General features: G+C 40.8%; 1 protein-coding gene across 1 annotated transcript in view; it reads right to left on the bottom strand.

Moving 5' to 3' along the window:
* Positions 1-14,189, bottom strand: part of LOC115046000 (metabotropic glutamate receptor 4-like) — a 155,803-nt gene that overhangs the window by 97,821 nt on the left and 43,793 nt on the right. The window contains exon 2 of the mRNA XM_029506043.1: positions 11,374-12,362. Within this exon, the coding sequence (XP_029361903.1) occupies positions 11,374-11,907 (534 nt within the window). The 5' untranslated portion in view covers positions 11,908-12,362. The remainder of the gene's footprint in view (positions 1-11,373; positions 12,363-14,189) is intronic.

Genomic DNA, 14,189 nt, shown 5'->3' with positions numbered 1-14,189 from the left:
TACATTAGCAATATCGGTATTCTGAATGCATGAATGCCAGATTTAATAGAAATTTTAATTTGTTATGTTCATTTGCAAATATTGATTTCTGTCACACAAACTGCTCTATCATTCAAATATAATAGCACAACACCTCTGGATGAATTTGGAACAAGTCCATCCACTCACTGTATTCTTCCCCAAGTCGATACTGCTTGGGCTTTAAGTAATGGTCACGCTCCAACAGGGGTCAATGGGATCCTCTGAACTTACCATCTGCACTGTTGACTTTGTGGTGTGTAAGGTGTATAAATCTGAGGTCAGGCAAAAGACGGGAGATTGGAATAATAAAAGCAGCAAATCCTCTGTGTGATTTAGAAAGTCATGCATACCAGAATTAGGCTGCGACTTTGTTTAATGTGATTAAACCAGCACTCTGACATTTAATTTATGACAGGCCTCGCTGGTAGCTCGCAGCGCTACACAGACTTTAGATCACATCTCATTTTTTTTTTTTTTTTGAGGGGGTGCTTTGAAGAGTCCCAAAAAGAGAGGCTTTTCCACCCTGAGATGATATCTATTTATGAAAAAAATAAAAGCAGTTTGAACACAATGACCATAAAATGTGTAAATCTATAGCAGTCGGGTGTTGACACGCAGGAGTCAGCATCATGTGCAGGCGGTGCAGGAAACGCAGTAACCATATCTGACAATAACTTTGCAGCCTTTACAACAAACTTTCCCAAACCTAACCAAGTCCCACAAGCTTTACTGCATGCTTGATTTTTGTTACCATGACGACACAGGTCCATTATACTTGCTGCTATTATGAGTTATAACTAAAGCAATTGCTTTGAACAGCACTGGTTAATTATCTTGTCTTTTAATTTGAGGGTCTGATCAGGCGGTTACAAACAACATATCTCATTATGGAATTTTGGCTTTAATTAAAAAACAAAAAATCCTGCAAAATATTTCAAGAAATATTCAGTTTTTGCATCAGACCCCATCAGACCCCCCACCCCCCATCTTATCTCGGGGTGTGAAAGAAAAGCCTCTCTTTGTGGGGCTCTTCAAACTACCCCCCATCCCAGAAAAAAAAACAAACAGATAAATTGTAATTAAGTTTGCTGTAATTTTTGTTTTCAGCAAATTGCAGCATTGAGACTAAGAATTGATTTCATCCAGCAAATTGAATTCAACAAAACTGTAAATTCTGACTTTTACGCAGAGAACTTTGATAGCATGGTCAAACACTTTCTTTTTTTGCACCATCAAATGTGAAACTGCACCATTTATTCAAGCCCCAGTTACACACTTATTTGTTGCACTTTTTACTGCAGTGTGCATCATTACTTATTGGGTCCCATACTGAATTTCACATTCGCACATCAACGACCGAAGGGGTAGCCAGGAGTGATTATCCATGAGCTCTAATATTGGTGCAACTAAAATTGGGTAAGATGACCCACAAGATGTGTTACTTTGGAGGGCAAACCTCATGTTTAACTGTAACGAATGATATTATATGAGCCGAATAAGCAGTGACTAATACAAAACACCTCAGGATACAAAGTGAAATACAAAATGCTGGTTCCCAAGAATACAAACAATCTGTGTCTGAGTGGCCTCTTGAGATAAGACTTTTTAATTTTTTCTTTTTTTTGTGCTATTCTTATTACTGTTATTGTCAGAACTACATGGGTTTGTTAGTGCTATGGGTAAAGAGACTACGTACGATTTTAGGTAATAAAAAGAATAAATTATTACAGATCAGCCATTTCACAAGAAAACAGGTGTTTTTAGGACATGTTGTTATAATGCAGACAAACGTTGTTTGCCCACACAAACTCAAACTTTGGACTTCTATCTGGAGACTAATTTGACATATTTAATATCAGGATGTCAACTTTTTGAGAAATCAACAGCAATATGTTCCCAGTCCAAACAGAGACTTTAAGCTTCAGAGAGAGGGAGGAGGTAAATATGTCAGGAAATGAGGCATGTTGTCACTACAGCATCAAGATGCCACGTCAATATCCAGGTGTGTGTTTATACTGGATGGTCTTCAAATCTTGATAGGTTAATGATTTCAGGTTATTGAAACATGGCAAGGGGGTGATGACAAACAAAAATTCTGTGCAAGGATTTATCGTGTTTTTCCTGAGTGAGGGAACTCTTGAGAGATGATAATTAGCCTGTAAATGAGAATTGATCCTCTTCTTCCAGCTGCTAATCTGAACAAGTACAAATATTTGAAAAGTACGCATGATTGGTCTCTGGATTATGTCTCTACATATACACTCCCTTGGAAGACATCAACTAATTAACATGCTGATGAAAAATTACAAGAAATCTGAAAATTTTAATTCTCTAAATTGGTGGAACCATTAAAAACATTTATATTAATAATGAAGAGTGTACTGCCACTACAAAGTAATTTTTCAACTAATGTTTGTCTCTTAGTGGGCGCACGTATCGGTTGTCAAACTCGTAAGGGCCACTTCATTCGTGCTGATTTGGAAAATTTTTGGCACACATCAGTATATTTGAAATGTCTCAACAAATCCTTGTTGTCTCCTTGTTTCAACGAACCCTCCCTGGAACAAGAAACAAAACCATAATATTTATAATGGCTGTCACTTTACAATCTCAGTATGCTTGAAACAAAACCAAATCACAAAGTTGAAAGTTTCCAGTAAACTTGGCCCAGTCTTATTTATTTCAGAATTATACTTTTAATATCCTGTTTTCAGGGAAGCTCCCAGCAGCCTCTGTCCAGAAAGCGAGTCCCTTTGTGTCACACAATGTTGACTCATGGGAGCCTTGCTGTTGTTTCATATGTGCTGGAAGGCTGGATGATGTCCAAGCTTCTTAGCCTGAAGGCGGCCATACTTTCTGCCCCTGCTGCAGAGTAAGATGAGCATTAGGCTGACAGAACAATCCCTCCGAGATCTCCGGCGACTTTACAGTGGCTGTATGAAAATTTTATGATATTGACCTTTTTCTTGTGCATATGTTTTATAGTTATTGGTCACAAAAAACGCACAAAGAGATGAATAAATAACTGGGCTCTCGGTTTATCATTCATTTTGCAACAACACTGTCACTTTGACTGCTCAAAGAAAAATTTTAAAAAGGATCACTTTTCCACAATCAATATGAAAGCTGTCATGGCCCATAGATTACTTTTAATTTAAATGTATTTTAGCTACTCAAGGTTTTCTCCTCTGGGGGTTCAAACCTTTGTTAGTCTAAGTAAAAAAATTAGGTAGTTTAGCCTCACACAGCAGGACAGTGATGGATTGGTGGGCTGATGGGAAAATGAGTCAGGTGAGATGGCTCCAAACCTTTAATCCCATTCCTTTTTCAAGGAAGCTACATGGCATTTGTGCTTTTTTTTTTTTTTTTTTTTAGATGCTGTTGGGAAACTGAATTTTTTAAGAAAAGCCTGCGCAAGTGGAAGATTGTGAATGCTGTGGCATTTTGACAGCACCAACACCGACATAAGCAAAGCCTGTTGATATTTCTGCTGTGCTCTCCCTGCGCTGTCCCTCCTTGCTTTAAGAATGTCACAGCAGTGCCCAACGAAATGAAATAATACATTTGAAAAAGAAAAAGACAACCCCCCCACCGACCCCCAGCCAGCATTTTCTCAGTAGGCTTGTTAGTGCACACTAATTAAATGTCAGAAATTTATTTGAGGGAAACCTAACATATGAAGTAAGAGAATTGCACAGGACACAGTCACACAGAAGCTAATTCCATTATTATTTTTTTTTTCCACCCTGTTAGGTGATTACCACCACTAGTTCAGATTGGCTGCTGAGGGATTTGCCAGGAGAAAGAGGCTACAATAGTGCCAGGAATTAATAACAAGGTTTAGGCAGCCCTCACTCATGACTGTCCCGGGAACTGAACGCTTGGGCCTTCATTGGGTAAAACGAATCGAGTCATAACTAATCCGGAACTGAGGAGCTGAAGGAAGAGCAGACAAGAGAGACAGCTTCATGGATTCCATCTGTCCAGTAAAAGTCGAGTTAAGGGCTCCAATAAAGACACAGAAAGCCCACTGGACTGTAGAAAACAATTGCTTGTTGCTTTTTTTTTTTATTTGGGGGGGAGGGTTCTTTTTTTTCATCCTCGTTTGTTTGCATTGGTTTAATGTAAAGATTTCAGAGAGTGTGTGGGATTTGTTGGGCACGGGTGGCTGGGTCTAAGGGAATGTGGCTGCATGAATGTGCTAATGGAGCATAGGGTGCACCAAATTACACTTTGCACAGAGTGCAAGTGAGCTCAGTTAAGTTGTTTTTTTTTTTTGTCATGACCTCTGTCCTCAATTATAGCTCCAGGGTGATAGGTCACAAAGACCTGTGTCGTGTCCTTAACATTGAGAGGACTGCCACGGTATGACGAAGTGCCAACAAGTCAAAGTGTGGAATTTGTTTTGGGAGTCCCACTTGTATAAAATTATTACGAAAAAACTGTTGGAGCTTTACGAGTTTAATTGATTGGGGTTTTTTTCTCTTCCTTCCTTCCTTCTTTAAAAAGCAAACTAGGATGACAAAGGAAATGATTCAGAACAGATTTTGTTTGTCCCATCTGGGATATGAACAGAATTTCCACTTTTGGATTGAAGTGGAAATGTGTAAAAAGGTTCTTATTTCTAATTTAGTATTTTTTTCAGAAAGTCTGACACAATTTTTGTCCTAATATAACTGATGTGACAGTACCATCTTTACTAACCACATAAGAAATAGTCTATATTATTAATAATCACTGACAGTTTATCATAGGTCGCTGATTAGTCCAAATCAGTTTGGCAACATTTAAACAGCTTGAGGAACCTGGTTGTTGGATTCTTGATTACAATGAATCCAGCTGCAAAGATTAGTTCACATGTCCATGAATCAGAACATCATTCACAGTTTAAAGCTCAGACACTTTTATCATAACATCTTCATCATTCATGATAAAGATGTTTCATGATGATTAAGGTCATAAATAAAATCTGTGAATCTATTTTCAGAAAATAACATTTGGATTCTTTTTGTGGCTGATTTTGTGGACACCTCATATTTACTTTGATATTGGAATTTGGCCACTTAATATTTTATTTTGATTTGACATCAAAAACATCGCGTTCACAACAGAAACTTTTTTTTTCATCATACTCTACATTTATTCAGGTCTGCCAGTGATGGGAAGTGAGCTTTACCTTTATGGCCAGATGAATAGATTGGCCATTAACAAGTGCAAGTAAAGCGCAACTGTCTGCATATTTCTGATAGCTACTAAAGCTTTCAGTGTGTCTTCACTGCGGGCTGGTTGGGTAATCCAATAAGAGTCCTGTCTCAACACAGTGAAATGCTGTGGGGGAGTAAGGCAATGTGCCTGAGGGCCTCTTCCTCTGTCTCTAATGAGGGAAGAGAGAGGCGGATGCAGGGTCTCTGCTTCACAGACAGCACAACAGGAAACTAGTTAACCCTCCTCTCACTGCTCACAGTATGCCTACCTACCATCTCCCCTTCCCTACCCTTCACACTTCAAGAGCACTTCTCCGCGGAGGAAATACTTCCTGCAGACTGACTGTGCTTGCATGTACCCAATTTAGAGGGCTCCTGTGTTGAACTTGCCCAAGCCAGCCCCCTTTTTGTCCAGAAGCTTATGATTGCCTCAGCAAATCAACCACAACACCTGAAACGCAATGCATGCCCCTGCAGTTTCTGGCTGCTGCAGCAATATCCCTCAAGCCAGGCTATTGCTGTTTTTGGTGATATAGAAGAGACACAATCAGAAGCCCGGAGCTTTAATTATCCTCAGTCTGTCTTGAGTATCATAAGCAACCAGCCACTAATTACCTCAAGTGCTGATGCACTCTGCTTCTGCTTATATAGCAGTATAAGGACCCAGCTGATGAAAGCAGATGAAGAGCTGGACCCAGTGACCAGGGGATGCAAAGAGGGAGCTTTCAACCCCAATCCCTGGGCGTAAATTACATAACAATGTAGTGAAATATTCATGACACACCATGGGGACGGAATCCTGCCTGCTCTGAAGTGCTGAGCAAACACTTTGCCCATAGCTACTCTAAGACTCTGTGAAGGATAAGGAAAAGCTCAAAAGTAAGGAGCTGAAAAACAATTGCAAGCAAGAAGCCAATCGCCCCATCACCAGAAAATTAAATTCTTGCCTTTTGAGGACAGCGAGCATTTCCAAAATGATGTTTTTAGGTTATAAGCGGTCATGCATATCTGACTTTGTCAAGTTGACAAGTAAATATTGAAATTTGAAAAAAAAAAAAAAAAGAAGAGAAAAGAAACAGACAAAACACTACGGAGTCAGAAGCAACAGCTGAGTAGCATGTAAAGGATCATAAACTCACGTAGAAGCAGTATTACCTAAAAAGTGACATTCACCATCATCATTTTAATTTCAATCCCGCAACACAGGTGAGCAAAAGAAACCAAGCCTGACATTTAAAGTCATTAGAGGGAAGTGGTGAGCAATGAAGCCCTTCTAGCCAGTCAGGGGAAATCTGCCTATCTATGTATGTTGACTTTAATGATGTAGAAAAGAAACACAACCTGCCATGAGAGTACACCCTCAGCATAACAAATTAATAATTAACTAGCATACAAACTAAAGGGTTTCTGGTGGGTCAGATATACACTAGGGTAAAATTTGCTGGTATGAAAGCTCATCATAACAATTATTTTAAGGAAAAGTTTGCCCAAGGATGTTGTTCTTCTTCGTCTGTCTTATCTGCATTGCATGAATTATCTTTGGCTTCACCCATTCTCTCTCAAAATGACTCATCCTTTCCTACTTCAGTTAGTGATTACGGCGCGACTGCCAAAGAATGAGCAGGATTTTGCTCCCAACTCACCAGACATTCATGCATTTCCCCAGGAGTTGAGAGAAAACGAAAACTCCGCCAACTAAGCTACCAATCTGCCTGGTTTTGCATTTTAACTGCATTAAACACTTGCGATATGTTATGTGATATCTTTGTTTCCCTGTAGAAATGACGCACAACAAGCAGGATTCTTTTTAGCTGAAGTAAAAATGCAACCAACAAATTTATTGACATTTACCTTGCAAGCCTGCTTCTACTTAGAATCACCTTGCAGGAAAAATATCAAACAACGACCGCAAGTAAATTTATATGTTGATAGTGATAGTGGGTAAAAGTGATCGGCAAGAATTTAGCAACTTTGTGTTTATTGGATCAAATCCTGAAGAGAAATTGAAAAGTAGAGTAGAAACAAACACAAAAGAGCAAAGTTATACATCTGTACAGTACAGTAAAATCAATTCAAGGATAAGTAAATGGTTTACTTTATGTAATTGCAATATCATGTTGTGACCCACTGTAGTATTTAATTTGTCAGAAATATTAAATCCTCCATTATTTTCTTCACCTGGAAGCAATTCAGGGCTGTGTACAAATCTCATTTCCATGGCTACTGTTCCTCTCCAAGTGTGATTCATGAAAAACAGTTCTGGCGTTCACCTCACAAACAGAAGATAAGTTGATTAAAGGGTTTTTTTGGGTTTTTTTTATAAAGTGTCCCAGTTTTCTACATGCTTTTATTTGATGGAGGAGGAAGGAATAAATATCTCAGGATCGATGCTTGGTGTCATATATAAGTGTGCAGGATTCTGTCTTTCTTCAGTTGTACAAATACAGTCAGTGAAAATACACCTGACCCGAGGTTCCATCCATCCCTCATCTATGCCACTTATCAGTCAGGGGGCAAGGGGGCAAGGGGGGGGGGGGCTGCAGCCAATTCCAGCTGACACCATGAACAGGTCACTAATGGAGATCTAATCCAAACTGGACAAATCTGAGTGTGGGAAGCGCCATGTAGCCAGCTGCATTTAAATCAGAGTTTATATCAGGCAGACTTCTCTTGTAGATAATTCACGCAATATGAAAGCCATGGAGGTTTTTCTTTTGTATCAAGCAGCAAATAAACTGAGGCAAGACAAATAATGACAATGCTGAGACTGTATCCATTCCTTCTAAACCATAAGTATAGTGCTAAGTCATGTTTTTGCTTCAAAACAAACTGGAAATCTCCTGTTGCTGGACTCTGCACCAACATAAGACTTCTTGTTGATTTTTCACAATTGAAAAGAGGTGGACTGTAAAGTTCCGCCTCTTTTCACCTTACAGCTTTTCCCTTTACCCACCAACAGAGGTGGATGCACATATCCCTTCTTTCTGATCCTGCTGCTGATGCTGAAAGTCAGGCAGGACCGGCTCATGGTTTTCTGAGGCAGTGCCGTGATATATAAAACACACAGAGTTAATGGTTGCTTCCAATATCTCTGAGTCTTTCTCAGATCAAGCAGAAAATGGATTTTACCCAGCAGTTGTCCAAGCCATCCAGTTTTTGCATGGCCATCCCAAGATATTGACGCATAAACTCTTGTTTTTCTCTGAGAGACTTATCCATCCCAAACTTATCCAGCACGAAAAGCATCCAAGTGTACATGTCAGCCACCTCTTGTCATGAGTAATTTGGAGAGATCTACTTTTTGAAACTATGTCTTCCTGCTTGGAGTGAAGTGGCAGCATCGCCTGTCCGTCAGTGGGATTTGCCTCTCTTGCTCAAGCTTCTGTCAAAGAGACTGTTAAAGCCCACTAAGCAGATACCTTTAAGGCCATTGTCCATAAAAAAAGGATTCCTGCTCAGAATCTGAGTTTTACTATACTCAAAACACACAGAATTTATACAAACTTAGAACACTAAGTCTTGGGTGGTGCAGCTTGATGACATTTAGAGAGGGGAAGAAGAAAAAGGGCGAGAAATTTAATGTAATTTGTTTCCACTGCAGGATTTGGTATTCTGTTTGGAACACACAACAACTGATTGGCAAAATCCTGCCTAAACAGAGGGGTTTGCCAATTAGCTCTGTGAAGATGTTTCACAGGCCTGTTGGTGGACAGACTTTCTCTGGAGGCTTATGTGCCCTTCACAATGAGCCTAGCAGCATCAACAAACTTATCCTGCACAGCATTTGGAGTTGTGGAACAGCAGAAGGTATGAAAGTCAGCCCAGGTTCGTAGGGAACATCCTTCTGCTGCTGTTATTGCCCTCTGTGACAAGGTGAAGATGATGGGGGCTTGTCATTGATGGCCTACTGTGAAAACATCTCCCACATCTGTTACTCACTGAGACAGAGCTAGTGGGGGGATTTATCACCAACATCCTCTCTGCTCAATGGTGAGTAACAATGTGCATGCCAATGATGTTGAAGGTGGTGTGATGGGCCTGCATGGCACTATAAGAGAAGGTGCAGATGTGGAGGACAGGTGCTTCTGATGGCTGGACTTAGTGACAGGCAGGACATAGGAGTGTAGGATTTATTCTGGTTGACTTGTAACATATCACTCAGGCTTGTGACATGGTGTATTGTACTATTCACCCTTTGGCCTTTGCTGAGCAGTTGGTCTGTCCCGGAATAGTGGCAGACAGATGAGACTTTCATTGAATCAATGTCATAGTGGGAGATTCAGACATCTTTTCAACAAGGCCCTTTTAAGTGATCAAACGTTTATGAACAGAATTTGCTCCGTTCTTTTCAATTGTTTGGCAGTTTGGATGCTACTGTACTTGACTCCATGTCTTCTGCCTCTGCATTACTTCTTAAAAGGTAAATGGATTAGAAACAAGGAACATAAATCTATTATATACTTTATGTTGGCTATGTCTGTATGATTAAATAGATTCATATTGACTGATGGTTTCACAAACAACTTATCTATTTATCACTGCTGCATTCTGATACTTTCATATTTAAGTGAACAGCTTTGCTTTTGATCCTTTTCAATCTGCTTTTCAGGCCTGTCACTCCATTGAAGCTACACAGAAGAATCACTTTACATCTATATGCATCTCTTATTTGATCTCTCTGCAGCTCTTGACACCTTAAGATCATGTTATGCTCCTGGACTGGGAAATTGGCTTGCTCGGATTTACTTATCTTGGTCAAATTAGAGACCTGTTTGTCTTCTGCAAAGCTGGATGTCAAAAAATGTCCAGCTTCCAGACTCTTTTTACGTCGGTCATTGACCTTGTCTGACATACACACTAGTTTGGCCTCAAAACCTGTGATTTCTCAAAATATGACAACCAAGAAACAAAGCATTTTAGCTTCTGTCACTGGCACACTATCTATGTTATATCAGACTTTAAGGTGCCTTTCATGACGCAAAAAAATATAAATGAGCAACCTGTCTGATCTCCTCAAACCTTACATTGCAGCCAGTGCCTTTTCTTCTTCTTTTTTCTCAGAATTCAAGGATCCTGTCTACTTGAGAGTTAAAAAGAAGTCAGCAGGCTGAAGGGCCTTTTTCTTATCGCGCTCCTTTAGAGTATACTGGAACAACCTCCCTACTCACAACCAACTGTTTGACTTCATTGGAGGATTTAAATCTGAACTTGAAATTGATTGTTATGCCTTATCTTCAGATTGTTAGTTCATTCCTTGATTTTTTTGATTGGTCTCGCTCTTCCTATCTGTTAGCAGCACATGGAAGTTGCTCGCAGGCCATGTTCTCAGTATAAATCTACTTTGTTGCTCCATTCTCTCCACATCTATTGCAAGCCCATCCATCCTAGATAAGGGACCCCTCCTCCGTTGCTTGTCCTTAAGTTTGTAATACTGAGCTACACAAATGTTTAAGTATTTATAATAATTATTAGTCAGGAGATTCAAAGAGCTCACGAGAGGAACGGATTCTTACACTATATTTGTTGCTGAATTTTAATGCCATGAAAATAGGGATATTGGAAAATTTACCTCGACCTTTTTTGAAATAGTCTTCATGCTCATTAGTTGTGGCTTATAGCTTGGTTTGACAGCACTGAGCAGGTATTATACAAAGGTCCTGTCATTTCTTGTTTATATGCTGCTCTCATTTGCACAATACATTTGCATCTGGTGAGTCAACACAATACAGAAGCTCAATTTACACACTGCAGTCAGTATCATTGCAATTAGCTCTTTGGTGCCATGCATTGTTTCCCTGAATTAATTCAAAGAACGCCACAATAGGGACTCTTGGCAAATTAATGTCATTAGTTTGGAGAATTATGGTGTAATGATCAGTGCGTAGTTTTCTGGACAGTGGTAAAAAAGGACTGGAGCTAATGTGATTTAAACGTCTGAGGAAAATAAACTGGACAAAAAGGCAATAAGAACACGGGCAGGGAAAAGCAGAATTAAAATGTATGACTGTGATTAAAATTCAGTTTATGCTGTTCCATCAATTCCAAGAAATACGTTGCAAGAAATATACTGTAGGGAATTATATGAAATGGCAATGCTGTGATATTGAAGAAAAAAGTAAAGTGAGAAATAGATATATAAGAAACTGACCTTGAAAAGACGCAAAATGTTAGCTACCATGATTGACACGGAGCTGGCAGACGCGCCAATCACTCCCACCACTCTCTCAGGCTTAGTGATGATGGGGGGCCCTCCGCTGAGACACTTGACATCAGTCGAGTCTTTCTCAATCAGAGCCTGAACAAACGTCAGAGACTGCTCCAGAGCGTGGGTGTCCCGGGAGCAGGTGTCCAGGATGCGTGCCCCTAGAGTGATATTAGGAAGCAGCTCGTTGTCATTATTGATACGATCCAAGGCGAACAGCATGGCCTCCAGCCTGTGGATCCCTTTTTCCTTCTTCAGTTCGCCACAGGCTTTGCCGTCATTGCCTCTCGCATGCACCGGGAATAATCCGCCCAGAGATATGTCCCCATCGATGCGTATTGAGTTGAGGTGTGTGTGGCCTGGCATTTTGGGTTTGGCTGCCAAGGCGATCGAGAAATAACAAGCAAGTAGCAACACCCAGCAACAGACACTTCTGTGGCACCCAATCCAACCTCTCCCAAAGCCTCCTTGTAGAGTCATAATGAAAGCCTAAATCCGCATCCAAATACAAATTCAAGTCCTTTGAAAATGAAAGAGGTGCGAACGCATATACCCACACACACATACAAATGTCCCGAAGGTTAGCTGCAATATTTTTCAGAGCAGTCGTCTTTAGAAGTCTCTTCTCATGGTTTCTAGCTCTGACACAAACTGGGTAATACTAATTATGCAGCCTCGCTCTCTTTATCTCTCACCCTTTCTTCTTCCCTCTTTGTGTTTCAGTCTCTTCCTGCACCTGTGAGTGGTGGCTACATGCAGTAACTAAACAGAGCACGGTGAGCTGTGGCAGGGTCCACAGAGAGCTCCTCATAAAGCAAGAACAAAGGTGGGAAGTTTGCCTCTCCCCTCTCCTTCTCCAGAACCACCACGCGTTTAGTTTTCCTTCAAGCAGCCAGAATGTCAAGAGACGAGCCAGTGGGCTCCACAGTGTGCTCCTGGAAAAAAGAAAGGAGAAATGTGTTAAACACTGACAATACAGCAGAAGGAACAACTTCTGGAAAAAAAGGAGAATGGCAGATAAAGTAGAATCCCATTCATCTGATTTTAGCGTTAGCGTGGGGGTTTGTCTTTTATTTGTCTACAACACTCACTCACTCACTCATCTTCACCCCCTTTATCCATATCAGGGTTGCGGGGCTGCTGGAGCCAATCCCAGCGCACATTGGACGAGGGGCAGGGTACACCCTGGACAGGTCACCAGTCCATCGCAGGGCCAACACACCAAGGACAGACAGAGACAAACAACCACTCACGCTCACAAATCAGACTTACGGTCAATTTAACGACACCAGTTAACCTATACATGCATGTCTTTGGACGGTGGGAGGAAACCGGACTACCCGGAGGAAACCCACACAGACACAGTGAGAACATCCAAACACCGCACAGAAAGGACCCAGGCCTGAAACCGAATCCGCAACCTTCTTATTGTGGGGCGACACCGCTAACCTCTCAAGTGAAGTCCTTTACGAAATCTTTCCAACTTCAAGCTTTTCATATTTCATTTCATTTTGACGGCCATTAAGTCACATGATGCATTTGCATGGGCTACGGTCCAAGATTTCACTGCAGTTGCTGGATCCTTGAATTCAAGCAGAAATAATACCTCGGATGTGCACTCTACACAGGAAATCTGTTCTGTGTTGTGCTCATGCCCCAACTACTTTCAGAGCACTGCAATGAATTATTTCTTTGTGCCTTGAGCGTGACTGATTCACGGTTGCCTGGCACGGTTCCACAGACTTCATTTCCACACACTGTTCCCTTCATGTAGATCATCTCTGGAGTGTTTTGGCGAAAAGTTATGAAATATCGTGCTAAATTAAGAGCACAGGTTCCTTTTAATCAAGAAACAGTATCCCTCTGCTCATCTCCTTCTCCAACAGTGGTGCCAGGTTCTATCTGTGTTCGTATGTGAGTGTGTGTCTATAGTCTCTCAGTGCCAGACTAATAGAGCAGTGGATCTGGCCAAGTGGGAGGGCCATACAGCTCTATCCCTCTCTCTCTTTCAATTGACTGTCATCACACATACTGTATCTGTCAGGTTCGACTTCATGCTGCCTTTGTACGCTAACATCGAGGCTCCTGCCTAGCTGTATAAGAGGACACATAGGGCGAAAGCTCATTCAGGATCCAAAAGTTTTGCAACGTTGCAGAAGCTGTCAAACTCATCACCGCGGAGCCGTGATATTTTGTAGTTATTTTAATGCGTCAGAGCTGTAGTGGCTCACTGTAACAGCTCTTTCTCTCTAGCGTGGAATACATATTTGGTGAATTATATAGAGGTTTCAAGTCTCTGTGAGTCACATGTGCATCTTTGCTTTCTTTAACTTTGGACATCAAATCAAATAATGAAGCCGCCCTGTTCCAACGCTACATGGTGGCCTCTCTTGTGCTGCTTCTTTCATCCTGCTGGGAACCAAAGGGAGATATTTATATCATCCTGCACAGATCATCTCTTTAAAACATAGCATCCATAATGGATGAAGGCCTACTAGTCACTGCAAAACAAAATCTCGTTCCAGGGAAAAGCCAAGAAAAGAAGGAAGAAGAAAGGGCAGCTACACAGGCTTTTGTAAGAGAGAAAAACACGAACAGGTTGAAAAAGCAAACGGCAATACATGCCCAATGGGGAGACTGAGTAATGATGATAGAGACACCTGCTCTTTAACCACAGTAAAGACTTTTTTTGTTTTGTTTAGTTTTTTTTTTTTTTTTTTTTACAAAAGCGCCACAAAAGAGACATTGTCCATGCATGGACC

This window comes from Echeneis naucrates, chromosome 7 (genome assembly GCF_900963305.1).
Source record: "Echeneis naucrates chromosome 7, fEcheNa1.1, whole genome shotgun sequence".
Lineage (NCBI taxonomy): Eukaryota > Metazoa > Chordata > Actinopteri > Carangiformes > Echeneidae > Echeneis > Echeneis naucrates.
Note: the sequence above shows the minus strand (reverse complement) of the source record. Positions and strands in the feature narration are given on the sequence as shown.